At 35.4% G+C, this 27511-nt stretch overlaps 1 protein-coding gene across 1 annotated transcript in view; it reads right to left on the bottom strand.

Moving 5' to 3' along the window:
- LOC150100045 (ATP-dependent translocase ABCB1-like) overlaps window positions 1–27511 on the bottom strand; it is a 280795-nt gene that overhangs the window by 236192 nt on the left and 17092 nt on the right. Inside the window, exons 3-4 of the mRNA XM_090403288.1 lie at window positions 21121–21303; window positions 11226–11268 (exon numbers count right to left, since the gene is read on the bottom strand). Of these exons, the coding sequence (XP_090259414.1) occupies window positions 11226–11268; window positions 21121–21303 (226 nt within the window). The remainder of the gene's footprint in view (window positions 1–11225; window positions 11269–21120; window positions 21304–27511) is intronic.

The following is a 27511-nucleotide window of genomic DNA, read 5'->3' as shown; positions in this document are numbered from 1 at the left end:
AAAAGTTTTCGGCCTAACAATGAAAAAACGAATTTATAATTTCAAAATTTTTTTTTTTCAACATAATCTCCCTTAAGACTAATACATTTATTTAAGTGCCATTATCTAGTTCCTGTGGTGGTTCTCGGTATGATCGGCAAAATATCCCTCTACAGCTGCAATCACCTCTTGACTCGAAGAAAAACACTGACCAGCAAGGAAGAGTTTTAGTTTTGGGAAAAGACAGAAGTCAAAGGGAGCCAAATCTGGGGAAAAAGGTGGATGTTTCAACAATTCATAGTGCAGATCCCTTAATTTTCCCCATTGCCAAAACACCTCATGAGCAGGTGCATTGTCCTGATGAAAGATGATTTTTTGTTTCTGCAAACCAGATCTTTTCTCACGAATTTTTTTGTCTAGTCTCATTAAAAGATTGGAATAACATTCCTCAGTTTCTGTTTTACCCTTTTCAAGATAATTAATATACAAAATGCCTTTAGCGTTCCAAAACACTGATGCCATGACCTTTCCTGCTGATGGAACCGACTTTCTTCTTTGGCACTGAACAACCAGCTTCTGTCCACTGTTTTGACTGCTGTTGGGATTCTGGTGTGTAATGGCGAATAAAAGTCTCATTCACAGTAATAAATCGACAAACAAAATCAGTTTTATTCTTCTTAAAATGTTCGAAGCACTGTTCAGAAATTTTAATGCGAGTGCATTTTTGATCTGCTGTGAGCAAGCGTGGCACCCATCTTGTGCAAAGCTTTTTCATTCGCAATTCTTCGTGCAAAACATATCCTACACGTTCTTTTGAAATGTCTATAGTCTCAGCAATTTCACGCACTTTGACTCACCAGTCATTCAATACCATATCGTGCACTTGATCAATGATTTATGGTGTTGTTACACTTTTTGAACATCCTTCACGTGGCTCATCTTCAAGGCAGGTATGGCCATGTTTAAACTCGGCAGCTGATTTCTTAGTTGCCGAAAATGAGGAGAAGAGTACCCATAAACTTTTATGAACTTCGAATGAATTTTTTTGGCATCAAACCTTCTTTTACAAAGAATTTTATAACTGCACGATATTCAATTTTATCCATTTCAAGATATACAGACAACACTTTTGCTTCAGACAGCTGTATAAAACAAACTGCTTGATAGAATGACTTGCAATTTCACATGGATGTTTATGACAGATGTACCAACTTAGGAAAAAAAAAAAAAAACTTGGTGATAGTGTTGTCATCTATGGTCAAGGCTGAGAACTTTTCAGACCACCCTTGCATGTAATACTTAAATTTTGCATAGACTTTTGATAGGCTGCCACCCAACAAACGAGTAAAAACACTAAAACAGATTGGCTTCAATAACAGATCAGTGAGTTGGATAAGCGACTGGTTGTCACATAAATAACAGTACGTTGTATATGGGAGTGTGTACCCCAAAAGAAATAAGTTATCAGTGGTGTTATGCTACAGGATTTGTTTTGGGGCATTGTTATTCAACTTATATATTAATGATATTGGAACAGGTTTAACTGGAGATACTCAACTACTTGCAGATGATGCAAAATGGGAGAGAACAATGAAGAGAGTCAAGTAGATGTTGTGGCTTTATAGGAGGATTTGAACAGATTGCATGCAAGTTAGAACTGTCAGGTCAATGTGCCAAAGTGTAAGGTTCTAAAATTTGGGTAAGAAATGATAAGATTCAAAGTACATCTTGGTATGAAATTTTAAATGAGGTAGAGGGGACGAGAGATATGTGATGATGGTGGACAAGGACCTTAAGTTCAAGGATTACACTGGATAAGTTATGAAGTCATTAAGGTGGTAACTGGTCTTTTGAATGTGGAATACATGGGACAGATTGAAGAATGCAATTTACAAAGCCTTATGAATACGAGGAGAAGGAATATGATTGAAACATATAAGTTTGTTAGGAATTGTTGCCATGTTAATGTGGAAGAAATTTTTGATAGAATGGGGGGGGGGGGGAAGAAGCCATTCCTGGAAACCATAGAAGGAGAAGGGTGTAAGCAAAGGAATGAAGAGCAGTTCTTTGCATGGAGAGTGGTTGCTAAGTAGAATGGAGAGTGTGGAGAATGAAGGCACGTTAAATTAGTTTAAAGCACAGTTTAATAAGTTTTGTTATAATATGTCCTTCCCACAATGAGCCTTTTGAGGTATTGGGGTTCTGGCATTAATAACAACAAGCAAGAAGATTTATGTATGGGACAAGAAAGAGAAATTTAGTCACATTTTTATCCCTCCCCTCCATTACTTTGAAGGAATACTTTGTCTCCCTTCAGAGAATGAAGTAACAAAAATAAATAATTAATAACACACATACATACCACATACACATATATTATATTTCAATTATAGTGACTCCCCATGGCTAGGTGGGGGAGTGACTCCTCACGTAGCCATGGGGAGTGACTCCATTCTCAAACCTAGAGTAGAGACTGAGTTTTCAAATATCACAGTGGCATAAATTTTTGTGAATGCCTTTGGGTGCTGCCGATGATTCTCATCACATGAGGTCAGGCCACCATCCTGTTTACTGAAGATTTTTTTTTCTAACTTTACACTAAAACAGTGCTACATACTATTGTCCTACATGTAGCATCAGAAGAGGCCAAGGCTCCAACAATATCCTGTGCTACCTAACTACTAGGGATTTGAGAGAAGTCATTCTCTGGTAAGTTCTCAATGCCACCAGTGTGCCCTGCTAGGCACGGAAAGAGAGTATCTTGAAATAAGCCTGAGAAAGTCCAAAGCTTAGTCAGATCTATATAATTCTGCTGATACCATGCACCTTTAAAAAGATAAATTTTGGTACAATTTTGTGTTCTTCCTGAAGTAGCCATACCAGGTCTTCAGCATAATAGACAGCTTTCCTGTGATGGAGAATAGTGAGTGGTTGCCCAGCACCCACAACTTGTATATCAATACGACTAACTATAACTCTCAATATTGCATTGCATTTTCTGATACATACTCAATGTGTGCATTAACAGCACTGAGCAACACAAGACAAAGTTTCTATATTCTGACAGCCTGCTCTAGCAAGTTATCCGAGCTAGAGTTGACAGCATTAATTCTTGTCCTAATTAAATCTATATATTCAAAACCAGGCAGGAAGCAAGTTCCATCCTTGATCCACTTATGCTGAGAAGAAACATGCTTAGATTTTTGTAGTGCAGCTACATAGATTAAATGGTGCAACATTAAAGCCCATCTTCTTTGTTCAGCCAAGGCAATTGTAATTGTGTCCTTCCATCAAGCACCCATCCAGAGGTATGATCATCCTTATGATAATCATCCTTAATACACAAAGTCCTAGAAGCAGTAAGACATACTTCTGAAGTAGAGATAGAAAATTTCTGTAATTCAGTGCTACTAGCATTTTTCCATGCCACTGCATGGAAAAATGCCAGTGGCACTTCATGAGGAAGATGTAACCACAAACAGATTGCTGAGTAAATTGCTACATCCATTTAGGATAGTACTGAGACTTTACCAGGACTAACCTATGGTGGAGTCTAGGAAGAAGGAAAGAATTCAGAATGAGGAGTCTCTGTCGAGGTTCAAGTGGAGCTTTATGGCAACAAGAAAGAAAAGATCCTAGAGTGGAAAAGAGAACACCAAGGTATCTCCATTCCTCCAGAACCAAGACAGAATGTAAGGTAAACAAAGTTGGTTGAGGAATTCCTGCAAGCCTTCTCTAGGAGAAGCTATAAGGTTATCAGCAAATGCCATAGCACTAACAGCCATTGTGTCAAGAGCATAGCCAATGCAGCTTGGAAGAGAGCAAAGAAACTTGTCAATAACACAATTTAAGAAAATAAGAGAGAGAGAGAGAGAGAGGGGTCTCCTTGGCATACACCTCTAAGTGCAGATGGATGCCAATTTTGAGCCCAGGGTAATAGTAAGGGAATTTGCAGAGCAAATTTCTGATACGTAGATGAGAAAAGCTTCTGGACATCCAGCAATAGACAGAGCTCGAAGTATAGCTTGAAGGGAAAATTGTCAAAAGTCTTTTTGGAGGTCCAGGGATGCCATTAACATAGGCCAAAGTTGGTGTCAGGATTCAGATAAAAAAAGAATAAAGATATTCACGGCACAGCCATCTGTAGGGATTAAGGCTCTCTACCTAAAATCATGTTGGATGTATGACTACAGACATGCAGCTAACACTTTATGAAAGAGACATCAGAGAATAGGAGCAAACTGTAATTGAATGGTAGTCAAGGCACACATGCAGCTTCCTTCTTTGAAATGAACACTGTTCTTGACCATATATTGTTATTTATTTAATTTATTTTTATTAATAATATCATTTTCCACTATACTTTCACTACTAACATTTCTATCTTGAATAGCTTTTATGGAAAAAAAAATAGCAAACAATTTCTTCTCTGTAATTTGTAAGCAAACATTAAAAACATTCAATATCATAAAAACTCTCAATAACATAAAATCATTAGATTTACAATTTCTGAATTGCTCTAAAACATTGTCTAATGCAGGGATCGGCAACCTTTTTTGACTTGAAGGCCACATTCAGCTTTTATTTTTAATAATCGGGCCACAAGCGTTTAATTAAGAGAAAACAGCAGATTTGCAACATGTATAATGATGTAGATTTTCTTTCATTATATGTTTTTTCAACAGACATAGTTGGCAACTGCAAAAGTATGCCAAAATCTCAGTTGTCGTCGGATGAAGTCGCCATTGTTATCCCCACTCATGATGACTCACACGGTTGACTCGAGCCAAGTTGCACGGTGATATCACGAAGTATAGGCATAAAAATGATTTTTAATTTATTATTCACATTATAAAATGTATTATTTAAATAATTCAACATATGGGCCACGTGGGATGTAAGTACGGTAAACCTTTTATGGGCCACCAAAAATGCACGTTTGGGCCGACAACCAGCTCTAATGGATAGGGCCAGCGATGTTAAATGACATGGTGACAACTCAGAAAACTATCAAAAAACATTTAGGTATGAATCATTATAAAGAAATATTTTGGGAAAATAAATATTTGTTTCTCAACTTTACAAGTTTTAACATTGACTATTAATGGTACATATTATGCATACTTTATCAGTGGGTAAACAATGAGCAAATTGCTGCTGTCTACTGTGTATGTTTTTAGGTAGCCATGTTGCAATCAAATGGATTATCTCACAGTATGACTGAGCACTCTGCATATCATCCTCTTGTAGAAAGATTTTTAACTTGGTTATAAATTAAATTAAAAATAAGAAATTATATTCTTGTTTAATCCTTTATCCAAGTGCAAGTGAGCAAAGTTTCCACATGAAGTATCTTCATGACTAGGCCACTTGTCTATATAAGCAACCTAGCCGTGAAGATACGTCATGAAATCTCTGCATTCCTAGCTTCTCTTTCTTCATCCTTTATCTCACCCACTGTCTATGCATTCTCCTCCTCTCATCCACAATCTGTTTCGCAAATTTCACACTACTGCTCTCACTCAAATATAGACCATCTGTGACAATTCAGGCTCTTCTCTTCAGCTCTCTACTATCATACCTTGGTAACAATATCAAACCTCTCACACTCCTCTGCTTTACTGTCTCTAGCAACATTTTCAAATCCCGAGATACCTCCATCACACTTTCTCACAAATTATTTGTTTTTACCAGCACAGTTAACTCCTCTCCACAGCCTCAGTCACTCTTCCTATCATTGCTGTTCTCAGTCATACTTTTGACACCTGCTTCATTTTCACATCTTTCATGTATAGTAAGAGTTATCTTTCATATAATCTATATCATACTTCATATAAATCTAGCAACACTTTCAAATCCCAAGATACCTCCATCACACTTTCTCACAAATTATTTGTTTTTACCAGCACATCCACAGCCTCAGTCACTCTTCCTATCATTGCTGTTCTCAGTCATACTTTTGACACCTGCTTCATTTTCACATCTTTCATGTATAGTGAGGGTTATCTTTCATATAATCTATATACAACACTACATCACTTCCAACTATTCCACTGCAATCATTCATCATTGATAGTTGGAAGTGTAAAAAGGAAGGTGCCAATGGAACCTTTCTTTTTCTTACAGCTCCTTTTTTTTCAACATAAAAAATGAGTTCACATATCTAGAATTTTGACTAGATAAGATAAGAGAATACAAGGAAAGCTGGTGGTAGGAAGAAAATGTACAAGCAGCGATACAAAGGAAGAAAGCAGTGAAGAAAGTTTGGGATGCCTCTCAGAGGGGATGAAGATCATGAACTCTACTGAGAAAAAAAGAAAGAAGCAAGAAACATAGTGGCACAAGCAAAAGCATATTAAAATTTGTATGATGGATTAGAAACAGCAGAAGGACAGAAGAAGGTATACAGATTGGCTAAATATCAGAATAAAGCAATGAAAGATATCTCCAAAGTGAAGCAGATTAAGGGAGCAGATAGAATTATAATAAGAAAATCGGAATGTATTTAGATCAGATGGAAGGAATATTTTGAGAAGTGGATGAATAAGGAAAATGGGGAGGCTGTCTGATACCAAATGAAGGAATGACTAGGGGAAGTGGTGAGAGCGATGGCCAAAATGAGGAGTAGAAAGACTGCTGAAACAGATGAAATACCGGTGGAAGTCTGAAAAGCATTAGGAGATGAAGGCATTGAATTAATATGAGGGTCGTTTGGTAAAAAAATAAGTTAAACACATGTTTTTGAAAAATCACCATTATTTCTCAACATAGTCTCCATCGCAGTCTACAAATTTGGTCCAGCGAATTTCCAATTTTTTCATACCATCTAAAAAGTAGGATTTGTGAAATTGTGCAAAACAGTCATTGACGGCCTTGATAATATCCTCATTTGAAGAAACTTTTTTCCCACTGAGCCAAATTTTTAAGTTTGGGAACAAGAAGAAGTCACTGTAGATGTGGAATCATTTCAAACCCCAATTCATGCAATTTTGCCATTGCAATGGCCGATGTGTGAGATGGTGCATTGTCTTGATGAAAGAGCACTTTTTTTGTGTGCCAATCTTGCCCATTTTTTCTTCAGTTCTTCTTTTAAGCAGTTTAACAATGATGCATAACAGACTCCTGTTATTTTCTTACCCTTTTCCAAATAGTCTATCATGATAATTCCTTGGGAATCCCAAAATATGAATGGCCATCACCCCTTCCCAGCTGACAAAACGGTCTTCGCTTTTTTTGGTACTCTTTCACCAGGCATTGTCCACTGTTTCCACTGCTACTTGGATTCAGGTGTGTAGTGGTGGATCCAAGTTTTGTGTACAGCCACTAATTGAATTTCAGATGAAAATGATGTGCTTCAGAATCCTAAATCCACAGATTTAGGATTCTGAAGCACATCTGAAAAACTGAACAAAAATTCTAAAAAAAAGTTACAACCTTATAATCACTTACAAACCATATAAAAAACTAGCATCCTTTACTGTCTTACTATGGCCAAACAAGCAGGACAGCCAACAACAGAATTGAAAAACACAAAGACTACATCCAGTTCCATCACTACACCACTCAGGACTTGATGACCAAGCCTTGGGCACCCACTACAAGAAATAATGACAAAACCTTACTCCACAGGAGCAAATTAAATATGAAAGGCTTTTTCTGGAATCTGCCTCAGCCTAAAAAAAACTATCTGAACTTCAACAAATTTGGTTGTATGAAATCTGAGAAGTGCTAATCCTGAGAATTTCAGCCCAACAGCCAAGAATGCCTAACCCAGCACACTAAAAGTCCCTACTTAGGACTTTAGACTTGCTTTTATGGTTCTGCTTCAGTCATAATTACTCTGTGTGTAGTGCCTGTGTGCATGTATTAATTTTTTGTTGTTCCCTGATGACAGCAATTGAACTTTGCTGTAATATTGGAATAATTCAAATTGTTCTAATTAATAAATAGTATACATTGTTAATTTCCTTGAGTAATACATTAGGAAGCCAAATTACTTGGCTGCAACAAGCTAATGAGCTTAATATTGCAGCCAAGATGACAAGATGACACTTGCCAATAAAACAGAACAGAGCCTTCATAGCTCAGTCAGTACTAATGATGTCCCCTGAGTTGGAAGGATCTGGGAAGACAGAGAAGATGAAAATTGCTGAAACCACCTTTCACTTGTTCTTCAGTTTGAGTTATAATGAACAGAGTATCCTCAATGCTTGATGTTGAAAGTTTATTTTCCACTTGGTTAGACTATAATAAATTTAGTTTAATCCTTTATCCACTTTCATCATCTTTCTCTGTATCCAGAGTAATTTAATAATAAGGTGGTACACCTTTTGGCAACTCGTATAGGTAAAGATGACCTCCCCCATTGCTTTTGCCTAGGTATCTCCACTTCTGGGCCTGGCTTCCACTGACGAGACCTCAATAAAGGTTGAAACTGGTCTGGGTAGTGGTCCCTTCCCTTAATGCATAGCATTATACATGTCTGCAAGGAGATGTGCTTTGCATTATGGGAGATAATGAGACAGGAGTGATGAGAGCTTGGTCCACCTTTGCTACGAGCTGCCTCAGTCTTGAAGTATCTTCAGGTGCAAACTTTGTTTGCTAACAGTTGGATAAAAGATTAAACTAAATTTATTAAACATCAATGCTTGATGTTCACTAAGGATTTCAAATACAGTCTATGTCTAGCATGAGCAATACCATAATGAGGTCCATGAAGTGGTTTGGAGAGGTCATTAGAAAGACCCTTTGGTTTATAAAGCAAAGTTTCCAGATTATTCAACTCTTAGTCCACTGCAGGACTAATGTTCTACAGATTCTAAAAATTTCTGTGGATGGATTATCATAAAAAAGCAAGCTGAATCACATGTCTCTTTATATAATGTGTTTCCAATCAGACCTATTTCAGTTCAAGCCAAAGTAATGAAGATGGAAAATGATTGCTTAATCTAATGGCTGAAGGGAATGACAGGATAAAAAATGCTTCCCTTACTTTAATAGAATATGAATATATTGGCTAAGTGCAGTGGACAGAAAACTTACAGGCATTTTCATATACAAATTATCAAATCCTTTGAAGCTGACTTTGACTTGCACAGCATGCTATCTCTGCCAAACACAGATTTTAATAGAACAAAACAACAGGATGGCTGAGTAGTCTAAGGCACCAGACTGAAGGATGATCTTTCATATAAAATGATGGTGAATTCTGGTCCATAAATGTATGTTCAGGTTCGAATCCAGCTCCTGACAACAGCTGTTTTTTGTTATTTTTGAAGAGCAATGGTATATGATGAGCTATGGATAAAGGTAAATGGCTGCCAGTTTAATGTACCCAAGTGTAAGGTCATGCAGTTTGAGATGAAGAGACTTTAATCTGTGTGTGTGTGTGTGTGTGTGTGTGTGTATTCATGGAACTGAATTGCAGGAAACTGATGAGACCAGGGAACTTGGGGGTGATTGTGAACAGGGAGTTGAAGTTCAGAAAGCATATTGCAAAAGTAGTCAAACAGCACATCAGATTATGTGGTTGTTGAAAAACACACCAACAAGCATCACAGAGAGGTTATTGTTCCCCAAGATAAGGCCATATCAGGATTACTGAACCCAGATTTGGACACCTGGATTCCATGGGGATGAAGAACTGGTGGAGAGAGTTCAGAGGCAAGACAAAGATTGTGGCAGGTATATGAAATGCTCTATGAAAACAGATTGACAGTCTGTGAACTTCAAAAAGTAGTTGATAAGTGAAAAAGAGGAGACATGGATAGAAGCACATAAGTTATTAAAGGGGTTTCATAGGACAGACAATGAAGATTTTTTCAGTACATGGCAAGAAGGGAGGGAATATGGGCTCACCTATGGAAATTGTGCAAGAGTGTGGTTAGGAGTGGATTTTTTGCTTGGAGGGCGATGAATGAGTTGCCAGAGGTGGTTGTGAATGCTTCATCAGTGAATAAGTTTAAGGAGAAGTATGATAGGTATTGTGTGAATAACGACTCTGCAATGAGTCTTCTAACTGCATGGAGATACCTGTACAATAATAATAATAATAATAAGAAAACCAGTTCTCCACAGAAGCCATTCCTTGATGGAAAGACTTTACAAAAAGAGCTATTAATCTCTGCTTCACAAAATGAATTTCAATAGAAAAGATTACCTTAGGCTATTCAGTTCTACTATTTAACATCACTGTAAATTTTTTAATACCTATATTTACATTTAATTATCTGTTTATTATCTACATAACTCTAAAGACATGTCAGGCCTACCTCGCCATCTAATGTTGCACAAATCACATCATGCATTTCACTGTTATACTTAACTTGAAATATTCTGTTCTGCTCTGTTTATTTTAACTTCTTTTATGAATGTAGCAGCAATATATTGCATTGATAAAAGAAGCAGCAATATGCTTGATACTGGACCAAAAATGTTAAAAAAAAATAAACAATTAGAGAAGTGATACTGTTAAAGCTTTTCATTATAAAAATAACTGTGTGTGTGTGTGTGTGTGTGTGTGTGTTGCACGCGTGCACGTGCATGCATGCATGCGCCTGCACATTTTCACCTCTTGATATAAATTTTAGGAAATGAGGTAGCAATTATTTTCTTTTGTTAAAATCTATTGTATTTATTGGAGTAACATCTCTTATTTCATAATGATGTAGTTCTGCATAATAATAATAATTTTTTTTTTACTACTAAATAAGAAAAAGAAAATGGACACACAAAAAATTGTTTCAATATGTTAAAAAAAAAGGAATTTCTATTCTAACAAACATTAATTCAAACCATTCTACAGGTAAGTGGAAGCAAGCAAGCATGGTCTCATTCCTTAATGAAACATTAATCCAACATTGAGTAAGAAGTAAATGTAACTATTATAGAGATGCAATTTATTCCTTTGGGATATAGATATTAATGAGATATTCAAGAATGTTTTAATTTAGCAGATATAGCAAGATGATGATGACTTGCCATTTATTTATTTAATCAAATATAACTGGATGGAAAGCATGCTATTTTTTAAAGTATTTGCTATTATCATGTTATTTTCCAATGGTCTGTATAAACTTTTATACATTCAGTGGAGGAAAAGAAATAAAACAAGCACTGAGAAAACAACTTCCTAGTTTTAAATAATTATTTATGTTTGCACAGCAAGTGATATGTATCTATATAAATGCTTCATATATTTAAAAAATTTTTTAGATTTCTCAAAAATTGTTCACTATGAAGCTTACCAGCCGAAAGAATGAAACAGGCTCTGGACCCTGTGAACCTTTTCTGCAAAAAAAAAAAAAAAAAAAAATACTTATAAACAAAATAGAAATAAAATCTAAAATAAAGCACATTAAAACTATATCAAAATTTTGCATATTAATAATTATAATTAGAGAAAATTTTAATATGTTATTATTATGCAATATAGACTGTAATATGCACTTAGACTATAATACAAATGAGGTTCTTTAGCTAACTGTTAATGATAAGGTTTTTTGAGTGGATAGGTGGGTGGAAATACCTGAGTTCGGATTCCATATGGGATATGAGGTGAGTTAATCAGTCTCATAAGAAGATGGCAGGGTTTATCCCTTCTGGAAACTGTGATTCATTTCATCTCACAAAGTAGACGAAATGGCCAGTAAATATACACATTTAATTAACACACATGCAAACTTTGCATATAGGATTAACTGCTCTAATGCAATATCTATTAGGTTTCTAAGAAGCTAAGTTACTTGCCCATGATGGGCCAATGGGCCTACTAGTTTGGCAATAAAATGAGCTCATGAAGCACAATGTATAACTTCTTTCACTATGCGTTATTCCCACTTCCTACGCAGGGTCTGCGTGTTACTTAGATGCGTCCTCTTGTTAGTACCACTCCCAACCGACCTATCACCTAGCCTGCTGCTGAGGGGGGGAGGTATATTTTTGACTGTAGTAGCGTATGTTCACAGGGCCTGCTTGCGGGATGAAAAATGGCAGATAAACTGGCGGAAAAACCCTACTGCCCATGCCCAAGACTGGCTAACTTGGCTATGGCTGAGAAAGATCCTCAAATTCCTCACATCTTCGACAGGAATCGAACCTGGGACACTCCTTCCCCAGTCATACGGTTGTGATGAGCAAAGCCACTAGGCTAACGGGGCGAACAAGCACAATATATAACATTTCTGACAAAACCAGTAAATACTGTTAATATTTTCTTATAGTATATTGTAATTTTATTATTTTTTTATGCGACTTCCACCCCCAGCAAAGGTGGTAAACCTATAAGGCATGTGGAGAGGTTGTCTGCAACGACAGAAAAATCAGAACTCCATGGTGAACACAGGAAGTTAAAGAGGCAGTGAAGGAAAAGAAGAAAGCATATCAAAAGTTCCTGGCAAATAAGTCAGCTTGTGCTCTTAGAGAATGCAGAGACAAATGTAAGAAAGCGAAACACTGTGTAAAAGTAGCCAAACAAAAGTCATGGGAGGACTTTGGCAAGAACATAGAAAATAAATATCAAGAAGGTGGTAAGATATTCTGGAGGGTGTTGAAGAAGCTTAGAAATGGAAGAAAGAGTGCTGTAAAAGAAGTTAGAGATTATTGATAATGGTGACATGAAAACAGGAGAAAAAGATATTCTTGAAGTATGGAGTAATTACTTCAAAAAATTGCTAAATGAAACAAGCAGTGATAGCACAGTGATAAAAAGCACTCAACAGGCATACAGTCAGGAATACATATCCATACTTGAAGTAGAAAAAGCCATCAAAGGCTTGAAATGTGGAAAGGCAGCAGGAGTAGATGATATTCAACCAAAAATGCTGAAGTATGGTGGTATAAAAGTCTTACAGTGGCTGCACTGCATAGTTCAGAAAGTCTGGACAGAGGGATGACTTCCTGATGACTGGAGTGGAGCTCTAATAGTACCCATATATTTATGCAATTATACTTGAGAAACGGTTGAGAATTGTCAAAGAAAAGCTTGGTGAAGAACAAGCTGGATTCAGGCCAAATAGAGGCTGTCAGGATCAGATCTTCACTTTACGACATATAGTTGAGAAAGCATGGGAATATAACAAAGATCTGTATTTAAGTTTTGTCGATTTGGAAAAGGCATATGACAAGGTGCCAAGAGAGAAGCTATTCAATACGCTAGAGTTATAAGGTGTGAATGGGGCATTATATCGCAATACAGTCTGTATTTGAGTTGTAAGTCAGCAGTTAGAATTGAAAGTACAGGAAGATGGTTTAATGTTAAATCTGGTATGAGACAAGGATGTGCATTATCTATATGGATCACATTATGAAGGAAAGTGGTATTAAACATGTTATTAGAATGGAGATATTAATGTTAGCGCTTTGCTTTATGCAGACGATGTTATACTTCTAAATAAATCTGCTACTAGTTTGCAAGATTCCCTGACTAAATTGAATAACTGTTGTAATAGATACGGTATGAAAATCAGCATTAAAAAGACAAAGACAATGAAAATAGATAGAATTGTTGAAGATGTGAACTGTGTTGTGAATGGGGAACCTGTGGAACAAGTAAAATATTTCAGCTACTTAAGCACAATTTTTACTGAAGATGGTAAATTAAATATGGAAATAGACAACAGAATCAATAAAGCTGGCATGGTGAGAAGTCAACTGAATAAATTCATATGGAATAAGAGAGAAATTAGTCAGAACACTAAATTAGCTGTATACAAGACAGTGTTCAAACCAGTTCTAACTTATGGATCTGAGAGCTGGGTCAGAAGTAAAACACTTGACCAAAGACTAGAGACCTCACATATGAGAGTCCTGAGAAAGATTAGGGGTGTGAACAGATGGCATCAATCATATTAAAAACAAGGATATTAGGAAAGAACTTGATATTGTCAGCTTCCAGGAATGCATTAGAAGAGCGAATCTCAGGTGGTATGGTCACTTAAACAGAATAGGAGAGGAAAGATTAGCAAAACAAGTGTTCTCTGCCAGGTTGGCAGTAAAACAACCCTGAGGAAGACCAAGATATAGGTGGATTGATACGGTACAATGAGGCTTAGATGATAGAAATATAAGATCTGATAATGATAATATTGGAGTCTTGACAAGTAGCAGATTGATTTGGAGGAAAATTGTACATAGGAAGTTAGTAATGACATAAATTTTTCATGTAGTACTATCATATCCTGTACACCCCTTGAGGCTACATGTCAGGAATTTGATGATGATGATGAAGAAATTGCTTTTCTTTGGTGCTTTTTTTCTCCATTCAGCCAAATTAAATCTTTAAAATAAAAATTAGAACAATTTAGACTTAAGATAATGAAAAGACAAACACTTACTGACATGCAAAATTAAACTTCATGGACACTCACTGCTTACACGTTACTCACGCTATTTGGTTGATAGGTTTGTAAGTAGCGGCAAACTACTTACAAACTTATCAACCAAATTTACAACTTGTTACCTTCTCCTAAGGACAAACTCTCACCTCTGATGTTGCCTAGCATTTATGAGATTCCATGCTCCTGCAAATTGTCTTACTTTGGACAGACAGGTAGGTCTGTTCAGAAACGCATCTCGGAACACAGACCACATTCGTCTTTTTAAACCACAGAAATCTGGTCTCTCTCAACATGGAATTGAAAATCCAAGCCATAGGGTCCATTGATGAACAGTGAGGTGATATCAAAGCTAACTAAAATATTTGTATTATTTAACATTAAATTCCCAATGGAAGTTTTAAAATAGAGTTTTTTATATAGGAAGTGCTATGACCAGTGAGGGCGGGTAAGAGAGCTTGCTAACTGTTTTGCTAATTTATAGCATGTGCAATCTGTAGCATCTACTATGGGTCTTATTTACAGAGGGGGTGGAGGAATTGGGTTTGTGTATCTTTGGTAATTTGGAAATATTGGAAGAATTGAATAACATTTTTAATCCTTTCTTAGTGCTGTTCCATTCAGCCTCTAACATGCCTTAACACACACACAGATAACAATCCCGCCCTTTCTGAAGCCATCCCACCAACACCATCACTGCTTACTCTAGCTACTATTCTACACCTGACTATTTGGTCTAACCACTCCTATTTCCCTGATCATGATTCTGATTTCCATTCATATCCTTCATCATCATCATCATCAAATTCCTGCCATGCACCATCAAGGGGTATACAGGATATGATAGTACTACATGAAAAAAATTACATCATTATTAATTTCCTATCTACAATTATCCTCCAAATCAGTCTGTTACTTGTCAAGACTCCAACATTATCAGATCTTATATTTCTATCGTCTAAAGCATTTTGTACCGTATCAATCCACCTATATCTTGGTCATCCTCTGGGTCGTTTTGCTGCCAACCTGGCAGAGAACACTTGTTTTGCTAATCTTTCCTTGCCAATTCTGTTTAAGTGACCATACCACCTAAGATTAGCTCTGCTAACGCATTCCTGGATGCTGACAATGTCAAGTTCTTTCCTAATATCCTCGATTTTAATATGATATTGCCATTGATGCCATCTGTTCATGCCTATAATCTTTCTCAGGACTCTCATATCTGCAGTCTCTAGTCTTTGGTCAAGTGTTTTACTTCTGACCCAGCTCTCAGATCCATAAGTTAAAACTGGTTTGAACACTGTCTTGTACACAGCAAATTTAGTGTTCTGACTGATTTCTCTCTTATTCCATATGAATTTATTCAGTTGACTTCCCACCATACCAGCTTTGCTGATTCTGTTGTCTATTTCTATATTTAATTTACCGTCTTCAGTAAAAATCGTGCCTAAATAGCTGAAATGTTTTACTTGTTCCACAGGTTCTCCATTCACAACACAGTTGACATTTTCAATGATTCTGCCTATTTTCATTGTCTTTGTCTTTTCATTGCTGACCTTCATACCATATCTATTACAACAGCTATTCAATTTAGTCAGAGAATCTTGCAGACTTGTAGCAGATTTATTTAGAAGTATAACATCATCCGCATAAAGCAAAGAGCTGACATTAACATCTCCAATTTTGATATCATGTTTAATACCATTTTCCTTCATAATGTGATCCATATAGATAATGAATAACAGAGGGGATAATGTACATCCTTGTCTCACACCAGATTTAACATTAAACCATCTTCCTGTACTTCCTTCAATTCTAACTGCTGACTTACAACTCAAATAAAGACTAAGTATTGCTTGATATAATGCCCCATTGACACCATATAACTGAAGAGTATTGAATAGCATAGCTTCTCTCTTGGCACCTTGTCATATGCCTTTTCCAGATCGACAAAACTTAAATACTGATCTTTGTTATATTCCCATGCTTTCTTGACTATTTGTCGTAAAGTGAAGATCTGATCCTGACAGCCTCTATTTGGCCTGAATCCAGCTTGTTCTTCACCAAGCTTTTCTTCCACAATTCTTCTCAACCGTTTCTCAAGTATACTTGCATAGATCTTGCCAGGAACACTCAGTAGGGAAATACCTCTGTAATTCTCACATGCAGTTTTATTTCCCTTTTTATATATGGGTACTATGAGAGCTCTACTCCAATCATCTGGAATTCTTCCCTCTGTCCAGGCTTTCTGAACTATGCAATGCAGCCACTGTAAGACTCTTAATACCACCATACTTCAGCATTTCTGGTCGAATATCATCTACTCCTGCTGCCTTTCCACATTTCAAGCCTTTGATGGCTATTTCTACTTCTAGTATGGATATGTATTCCTGACTGCATGCCTGGTCAATGTTTTTTACTACTGTGCTGTCATCACTGCTTGTTTCATTTAGCAGTTTTTCAAAGTAATTACTCCATACTTCAAGGATATATTTTTCTCCCATTTTCATGTCACCTTTATCATCTCTAATTCCTTTTACAGCACTCTTTCCTCCATTCTTACGCTTCTTCAACAACCTCCAGAATATTTTGCCACCTTCTTGATATTTATTTTCTATATTCTTGCCAAAGTCCTCCCATGACTTTTGTTTGGCTACTTTTACACAGTGTGTAGCATTCTTGCATTTGTCTCTATATTCTCTAAGAGCACAAGCTGACTTATTTGACAGGAACTTTTGGTATGCTTTCTTCTTTTCCTTCACTGCCTCTTTAACTTCGTGTGTCCACCAGGGAGTTCTAATTTTTTTATCCCTACAGATAACTTCACCACATGCCTCTCTGGCAGAATCAATCAATGTTTTCTTCAGAGTTTGCCATTGAATCTCCAAGGTTTGATTCCTGTTCTCAAACTCTTTCATTTTTTCTTCAATAATCTTTGTGTATTTCAGCCTATAGTTCACATCTGAGAGCTGCTCAACTTTTATTCGCTTTAAAACTTTCTTACATGTTCTTCTTTTCAATATGAAATTCAATTTTATCCTGCTCAAGACTAAATAGTGATCACTTCCAATTTCAAATCCTCTGTACACTCTGGTGTCCTGCACCAGGGAGAAAACATCACTATCAACAATAACATAGTCAATGAGACTTTTCTTATTCCTTGCCTCTTCTCTCCATGTGAATTTGTGCACATTTTTATGTTGAAACATGGTGTTAGAAATAACCAGTCCATGTCCTGAGCAGAAATCCAACAGATATTTGCCATTATTATTAGCTTTGCTCTTTTCTCCAAATTTTCCCAAAATATTTTTGTATGTCTCACAATCATTTCCTATTCTGCTATTTAGATCCCCAACAAGGACCAACTTTTCATTTTTCATTGTGTCAGTTGCTTTTTCTAAAGCCTCAAAAAATTCCTCCACTTCTACCTTAGTAGAACCTTTTGTGGGACCATAGGCACAAATAAGTCTCATTTTCCAATTCCCCATTCTCTTATTTGCCCACATTACTCTACTTGAGACTGACTGTCATTCAAGAAGATTAGCCTCGTATTTTGTGTTGAATACTATGACTACTCCTTCTTTTCCTTGATTGTCATTGCCTGAATATAACATTTTGTATTTATTGCTCAGAAAGATCTCACCAGTTTTGGTCTTTTTTGTTTCAGTCACCCCTATTATGTCGATCTGGTACTTATCTAATTCCTCAGCTACCTCCATTTCTTTGCCATTCAGGCTTCTTTCGTTGATAGTACCGAAAATATGTCCTTCTTCAACCTACTTCACAATATCTCTCGCTGATCATTTTACTGACTTCATTTTGATTCTGTCCTCTTTCAACAAACAGTTTCCTAAAATTTTCAACACCAAACAAATTCAAATGCAATTCAGTAACCTTCCTTAAACCATTCCAATTTCCATTCATATTCACTCCACAGATTCGCAAACTTAACACTTTGCCTTGTACAATTCATCCATCTTGCCATTCATTATCTCTGCTCTCCTTCTAACTCACTATTATGATATCTGGTCAACACACTAACCACTTTTCCAACAACACTATTTCCCTTTACCCTGCAATAGCTTCCTCAATTCCCTCTATTATGATATCTGGTCAACACACTAACCACTTTTCCAACAACACTATTTCCCTTTACCCTGCAACAGCTTCCTCAATTCCCTATCCACATTATTTTTTTTTTCCTATCTAAGCCATTTGTGTCCACAGCTACCACTAATTCTGATATCCATTTCTTCCTTCCATGAAACATATCAGTTATTTCTTTCAGTATTCCATATGAAATATTCCCCATGTAATGCTATATGATTATCCTTTGACATCTACTTCATATCTGGTTTCATAACTTCTCCTTATCATGCACATCAACCTATATCTTCTTTAGATATTTTTTTACTAAAATCATCCTATGACTTTTCTTTAGCTACTTTTACACATGCTAAACTCTTTTATATTTTTCTCTATATTTTCTTAGAGCATCTCTCAACCTATTTGCTAGGTGCTTTCTTCTTTTCCAGGCCTGCTTCTTTTACTTCTTGCATTCACATGATTTTTCTGCAGAATTCATTCTCTACTCCGAGTTAGATCTCCAACAAGGTAGGCATTCAGAATTGTTTCAATATAGAAAGATCCTATATTTATCACAATGTTACTATTAATACTAATAGTAACATAATACCTAGTTGAACTTCTCTAGTTTTTCTGCCAGTCTGACTTCTTTTTCATTATAAATTCTTATTTTAATGGTGCCTTGAATTCTGCTGATGTTGAGTTTGCACCAGTAGTTTAGTTTTCATTGTTCATCCTAGTTCTATGATAAAAACAGTTTACTCAGATATGCACCAGCCAGCATGAAATTTTATCATGTTGTACCACTATGTTTCTTTCTTTCTAGTTTAAGACAATTCAGAATACAATTTGGTCAGCTAAGTTCCAAACTGTCAGCCCATTCTCATGTGTGGACTAGCTACTCAACATTCATTTGCTCAGTATCCAGTGTATCTACTAATGGAGTGCATTACATGAAAATGAAGACGACTGGACTTTTAAGGATTACATGCAAGTTTCCTTCCAGTTATCTAGGTTTGATACTTAAGTGTCCCTCAGGTGATATGTGAAATTTCTTTGGAAAACAAAAAAAAAAAAAAAATACCAAGAATCATCATAGATGATTATGAATGATAAAAAATTAGTTTAATTCAATAGGAGTCAAGCTTTGCTGGCAAATTCCCAAAAACATGCATTTTACTTCATCATAAGAATCTTATCCCGTATTTATTATGTGTGCGTGTGTAACACAAACATGTGTTAGCAATTTGCATATGTATTATAACAAGATGACAAATTCACCAAATAAGGGAAATGCATATACAGCAGTATACTTGGATTTTTCAAAGGCCTTTGAAAGATTGCCACACAACAAGCTGGTAATTAAATTGAAACACATGGAATTGGATAAAAAGACTAGTGAGTTATATAGGTAATTGGTTAGAAGGTATCAACAGGTGTATATAGGAGAGTGATATCCCAGAATAATTTGCCCTATATAGGGGAAACAGGATGCACAATTCCTATCAGAAAAAAGGAACACAAACGACACATTAAATATAATAACTATGGTCAAGTTGGTTTTTCTGATCATGCTGAACACTTTACATAGAATTGACTGGGAAAGCACCTATTGGTTACATCACACCAAACCATGGTATGAACTAAATTTAAGAAGGCCTGTGAGATTCTTATCAATCACCCTGATCTTAACAATAATGATAGTCTAAAAATCCCAAACATATGGAAGGCACATACCCACTTAACCTTTCTTCCTAATAGTTAATTTTAAATAAAACCAATTTGTGTAAAATGGATGCTGATCACCATGCAACACTAAAGGAAAGGAAATTCATTTTCACCTAAAGTTATTCTCAAACATAACATCTGTCCATGGCAGGATGCAAACCTATGGCCTGTTGGTTGGAGAAGTGGATATGCAAACCTATAGTTTATCCAATGGGTCAACTTGTATGGATGGTTGAGGGCAGTACATATGTTTCTCAATATACATTTTAGAACTCAAGTAGATTGAAAACATTCCATGTTTGATCTTTAAAGGGTTCAGGATTATCTAATCTTTAGTTCACCTATGGTTCTAACATACCTGTTTTCGACCTGGTTGGCCAAGTGGTTAGCACACCTGCTCTCCAACCAACAGGTCACAAGTTCGAATCCCACCTTGGATATGGATGTTTGCAATTGTCTTTAGGTGAAAGATGAAGTTCATCTCCCAATGTAAGACCACTGCTCCTCTTATTGAAGGCCTGAAGTGGCTGAAAAAGATCCATGTTTGGTCTCTAGAGCAGGGGTTTCCAAAACTATGTAAAAATAAATAAAAAATTACAAAAAATATATAAAATTGATAAAAATGATTCATCAATTTTTATATACATAAGTTTAGTAATAACCTTTCGTCAGTGGTAACCACATAAAAATAAATAAATAAATAAAATACTATATGTTTAAAACTCTTTGTGGTTGGAATCCATCGAAAACAATTATTTTTCAATGTTTTGATTTTTTTTTAACTCTTGCAATTGTCTAAAAAATTAAACTATGAATTTATACAGTATAAATTTACATTAGCATATTATGCAAAAAATTCATTCCTATTATACAAAAACATAAATACTTCAGTGAAACTGTTTCTGATTCAATTTCAAGAACCTTATATCCTGAACCCTGATGAGTTAAAAAAAAATTATTTAATGAAAGAAAGATGACTTTTGATAATACTCACTTTTTCTTCATCTTTTTCTGTTTCTTTTCTTTCTTTGGCACATCTTCAGTTTTTTCTTTTCCCTTCATGCCTGTACCATTCACAATGCCATTTAGATTATTATTTTGTGTGTGGTCATGATCAGAGAGATTTGTGTTGACATGGTTATGTATTTCTGTTGATTTCTGGGTCTGATCATTTTCACTGAAACAAAAAATAAAAACAAAATATATATAAGCTAGCATTTTGCATTGTGAAGAATAAAATAATAATATTAAGAGATCCTAATGACACTTTAAAAAATATAACTATGCATATACATTATATTACATCTATAACTCTAGTCCTAAGTTATTATTATTGTGAAAATTATTGCTAGTAATCTCTACAACAGCAATAACTTATAGTACTAAAGGCAAATTCTCATGCTTTCCCAAGAATTCAAATATGCATATTGACATTTCCATACTGCATAGCATTATACACGATACATGCTTAGCATTATGGGATAATAAGGCAAGTGATGTGAAATCATTAGCCTCTATAAACGAGTTGCCCAGTCATGAAACTATTTCAGGTGCAAACTTTGTTTGCTTACACTTGGATAAAAGATTACACTGGGAAAAAGGACCAAGAACAAGAACAGTGGTGCACCCAGAAGGGGGGGGGGGGCAGGAGACCCTGGTCCCCCCTCAAAGAAAAAGGAAAAAACACTAGAAAATTTTCCAAAAATCTTTTCCTAATTAAAATTCTTTTTTTTTTAATTTATGTTGTGTTGCGTCTTCTATTTCTATACTACTTATGAATTAGCGATCATTGCAGATGCTCAGTCATATAGGTCATATGCAATGCATAGTGAATTTGTCACCTTTAATTTATAGTATAACCAAGTGAAAAAAAACTTTCAACATCTGTCTCTAATCCAGAGTATTTTAGTAAAAAGGGTGTGACACCTTTTGGCTACTTGTGTACAGAAATATGACTTTTTCATTACTTCAACCTTGATATCACTTTTGGGTTTGGCTCCCACTGATGAGGCCTCAAATAAAGATCAAAAATGGTTGGCAACTTGATTCCAAGGGAGCAGAGTTTGTTCTCTTAAGGTTTTTGCCTTGGGGAGCTTTTGAGATCCAGTGATTTAGGTCCGTTGGGGTGACCATATTAGGGCTGCCTCGGCTAATGCTTTTCCCTGGAACATGAGCGGTTCTGCAGGGCAAGCCTGTCACTGAGTGGAGCCAAAGCTGAGTTAAATAAACCTTCACATCATTCATTCTTGGATGATATGAGGGTCCATGAGTTTTTGAAGAGGTATCCAACACATTTAAACAGAAAAACTGGTCTAGGTATTGGCCCTTCCCATAATGCATAGCATTCATAAAGATATGTACACTGCATTGCATTATAGGATACTAAGGCAAGTAATACAAAGTTATTAGCCTCTATATATGAGTTGCCCAGTCATGAAATCACTTCATGTGCATACTTTGTTTGCTCACACTTGGGTAAAGGATTAAACCAAGAATATAATTTCTTGGCATCTTTAATTTATTCAAATGTGCATAATTAAACACTGCAAACATATTGATAAATACATCCTATTCACTTCCCTACCCAAATGATCCTTATATAGATTCAAGGTATAACTTCACTCCCCCATCCACTCTTTTCACCAACTTGTCTGAATCACATCACCCTGTTTCCTCCTATCTGCCAAAGTCTACAAAGCACACACACTATCAATCTGTCCTTATACTTAACATTTGATAACCCAAGAGTCTTAGTCACTCAGTACTTCTGAACTCTTTCTAATTTCTCTATCACTCAAATATTCAGATAACTAGATCCATGCAGAGAAATCTAGTGCAGTCTGATCACTGTCTTATACAATGACCATATAACCTTCTTATCCTTGCAAAACCATCCAGTTTTTACAAATCTTAACTGGATGAAATTTCTAATTGAAATGAAGATTACTTTTTAAGTATTCCTCAAGTTTATTATTATTTGTCTTCAATTTTTTTTTTTAAATCTGGAGGACAGATAATTTTTATTTTAAAATTTATTGCATGACTGAATTAAATATACAACACAATTAAATTCAAACTTGAAGGTTGTATTAAATAAAATTCAAATTAAATATATACAGATTAAAATATATATGAATAGTTAAAAAATTAAATGACATTCATCCACATTATGTAAACAAAGTGTTATGATACAGTATCAATATACTGTATTTACACAGCATTCTGACAACATGTTTATTCCTAATATAAGTTGACATGCAGTAGTAGTACTCCTGATGCCAGTATAATACAGTAAATCATGTTTGGCAATAAATTATATTCGTTCTTTTATCCTTGTTTTTCTCAACATTGCAAACGAAAGTTGGCATCTAAAATTATAATCTGCTGTACAAAGCTTTATGTGCAATTAACTGCTCTCTGCCTAAGAGTAACCTTGGTCATGAAGTTATTTCATGTGCAAAATTGTTTGTTCGCACTTTGGTAAAAGAAGAATATAATCATCTTGTACAATTTCAAGTATAAATTTACTTTCTTTACCAAAAGGGAAAGAAAAAAATGCTGCAATATCAGTATAACATTCTCAATATCAAATACATGATATAATAACTTAAAAGTCATTAACTTTATTTCACCATTAGCTAAAAATTAAACACACTGCGGTTCCAGTGAAATATCATAAACCACAAAACTTTACATATATAAGAAAAGTAAAAAATATACAAACTATCCTCTAGTACTGTTACTTCAAAGAAAGCTTACACTAATACAGGAAAAATAAACTTAATTTGGAATGATTTAAGCAACAACTGTAATATCCAGTTGCCTAGGTTTCCTTCATCTATATGGCGGTAATATTTGAAGTGCTTTTCAACTTAGAAAGCAGTCTGATAATATATATATATTTATATATGACCTGAATTTCTTTAAAAATCACAACCTTAACTGGCAAAAGTCTGCTTTTCTGCAAACCAAAATTATTTAGAACCACTGGGCTTTGTTTATTATTTTCTCTATCTAAAATATTTATTTAAATTTTTACATTGAATTTCAATGCTCATATTATATTTTTTTGTTTTCTGTTATTATGAATATAAATCACTTAGTGTATTTTTGTTTTTATTATTATTATCTGGCAGATGTGTGAATCAGGAGTACCAATTTAGCCAATTTTTTATGATACACATAAGTTTACATGTCATGTAAACAGAGTTGATGCAAGTTTAGATATATATATATAACAAGAACTGATTTTCCATTGTGATGATATATGAAAAGACCTAAATAAGATATGGTATATAGTATTTCAAGCCCTTTTAATCCCTAGAAAAAATAATGGTAATAAAATAGCAAAGTTCACAAAAAAAAATTAAATTAAATAGTAACCCTAATAACAATACTATATAACGTCATTCACTCCCTTGCAGGTCTATATGTATGACATAAGATTTGTTAGTACCTTAAATTAGAAGATTCAAGTGTGTGCCTACAAAAATTTTGGGAACTTTTTTTTTTTTGCGATTTAAATAAGTACATCACTTACGGAAATGCATAATTCTCGATTTCATCAGTTATGAAACTGAACCAAAAGCTGAATTTGAAGGACAGTATTAACTGTGCGCAAACGGTTAAAATAATATGGATAATAAAGCATCATCAATATGTAGGTTCCGACCCTTAGTAACGTGCTGGAGGGTTTGTTTGCTTACAGTGACGGCGATAAACTAATACTTCCGATGTTCAGAATCACATATACCTAAGCAAAGACTAATCCCAAATACTTTGATTATTAAAAAAAATCACAGTATCTATTAAGTGTACTAAACACAACCGATCTCAAAATGAAACCGTGGCGTCTGACTACTTTGTCGCTAAAAAGCGACGGTGATAAACTGATACTGCAACACATACAGTTAAGCAAAGACTGATCCAAACACTGACTATCGGAAAAGCACAGTATTTACTGTGTGTATGGAAAGTGTACGAAACACAACCGATCTGAAAATGAGGCTGTGGCGTACAATTACTATGTCGCTAAACATGAATTAACAGTTAGCATATTCACATGTAATAAAAAAAAAGCAGCTTGATTTCTCAGCATGACGATAGTCTAATGAAATTAGAAAAATAATCAACATAATGAATACTCGTCACAGTGCTTTAACATTAAACATTCTGTGCAGAGAAAACTGATAATTATGCACTCTATCCACATCTCCCACGAGGAATATAATAATTATGTACCCATTCCACTGAAGAGTGCTTCTTAGTTTTAATTTTCATCGAGGGTTTATTTCTTAAAAAAAAAAAATTAATAATACTAAAACGCAAAATTACAAAAATAAATTTTTAAAAAATTCTCTCCTCTGTGTTATTCTGTATTACTATATTCCTGATTTTACAGGGCATGGGACTACTTGCCCCACTAGCTAAGGTAGTGCTGTCACATAAAATAAATAAATAATAACTAAACAATTAAAAATACTGAAAGTCTCAGTATAATATGAGTGCAGCAATGAATGGATATTTGTCGTTCAAGATGGTAGAGAGTTCGAGTTCATCCAGGAAGAGAGGAAGCTATATTATAAGGTCTTTTAAATTGAAGCTGAATTAGCCGAACTCATACTTAAGTGAAAGAGTTTTTCCTGCCAGAAATTCGATTTTCATCTGGCAAAGCGGGCTGGTGAATATACGCTACAGACATCACGCACTACCCCATAACCTCAGTTTCTTCGGCTGAAAAAGAGGTCTAAAAAATCTCTAGTCTGATTAGATCTAAACCATTAACTTTTAAACTATTAACGTTTCAAAAATTAAGGTATAAAGTTTTGTACATTGACAAATAATATACTAATTAAAGTTCGTTCCTTTGTTTTTTTATCTCCAATGAGGTTCTAGCAGATCGTCACGATAATTATAATCACAGGAATTGAGTAAAAAGTTACTTCACTCTTGCTAAAAAGTGTACACAGAGAAAAAATACTAATTATTTTGCTAGTCAATACACCTATAAAATGACAATAAATGCTTTGTATAGTTAGAAAACATCTGATTATTCAAACCCACACGGGAAAGCATATGAAGTTCAGTAGTGTCAAATGAAAAATATTATTATTATTACACCCTCCATGGAGTGGGAAGATTCATCAATCGATTGAAAGGCTGATAACGTCCACATAGTGATTTAGTTCAACCTGTACAACATTGGCGCATAGTGTTTTTAATGTCCTCAACAGGATAAAGGCTATTGTGTGTGTGTGTGTGTGCGCGCGCGCGTGTGTGTGTGTGTGTGTGTGTTAATGATACCAAGCTATTTTAAAACTGGTTTTACTCCATTTCCCAAGTAAGCAAACAGACAAACAAGTCAAGTTTACGCCTGCAAGTATTGCAAGTCTAGCTGACCCTGCACGTAGTGCAAGACAACTCATGGTAAAGATGTTGAAAGTTTATTTTTTCACTTGGTTAGAGTATAATAAAATTAGTTTAATCCTTTATCCAAGTGTGAGCAAACAAAGTTTGCGCCTGAAGTATCTTCAGGACTAGGGTAAAGTGATACAACACCAGGGCAACTCGTTGTAAAGGTGGAGAAAGCTACCAACACTCCTAACTCAGTATCTCCTATAATGCAAAACACATCTCCTTGCGGATATGTCTAATGTTATACATTAAAGGAAGGGCCACTACCCAGACTAGTTTCGACCTTTATTGAGGTCTCTTCAGTGGGAGCCAGGCCCTAGTGGAAATACCAGGCAGAAGCATTAGCAGGTCATCTCTACCTATAGGAGTTGCCAAATGGTGTGCCACCCTTTTTTAATAAATTACTCTGGATTTAGAGAAAGATGTTGAAAGTTTATTTTTTCACTTGGTTAGAGTATAATAAAATTAGTTTAATCCTTTATCCAAGTGTGAGCAAACAAAGTTTGCGCCTGAAGTATCTTCAGGACTAGGGTAAAGTGATACAACACCAGGGCAACTCGCCCTTCCTTTAATGCATAACATTAGACATATCCGCAAGGAGATGTGTTTTGCATTATAGGAGATACTGAGTTAGGAGTGTTGGTAGCTTTCTCCACCTTTACAACGAGTTGCCCTGGTGTTGTATCACTTTACCCTAGTCCTGAAGATACTTCAGGCGCAAACTTTGTTTGCTCACACTTGGATAAAGGATTAAACTAATTTTATTAAACTCATGGTAAAAGTAGAATAAGCACTGATCACTAATCTTAATATTTACCCTTAATGCAAAGCACATCTCCTAGAGGAGATGTATGATGCTTTGTATTAAAGGCAAGGGGGCCACAACCCAGACCGGTTACGACCTTTATTGAGGTCTCATCAGTGGGAGCCAGGCTAGAAATACCGAGATTTTAATGATAGAGAGCTATGGT

This window comes from Typopeltis vanoorti, chromosome 13 (genome assembly GCF_054136105.1).
Source record: "Typopeltis vanoorti isolate ZY-2024b chromosome 13, IOZ_Tvanoo_1.0, whole genome shotgun sequence".
In the NCBI taxonomy this organism is placed as follows: Eukaryota; Metazoa; Arthropoda; class Arachnida; order Uropygi; family Thelyphonidae; genus Typopeltis; species Typopeltis vanoorti.
This window is presented reverse-complemented; position numbering and strand designations above follow the sequence as displayed.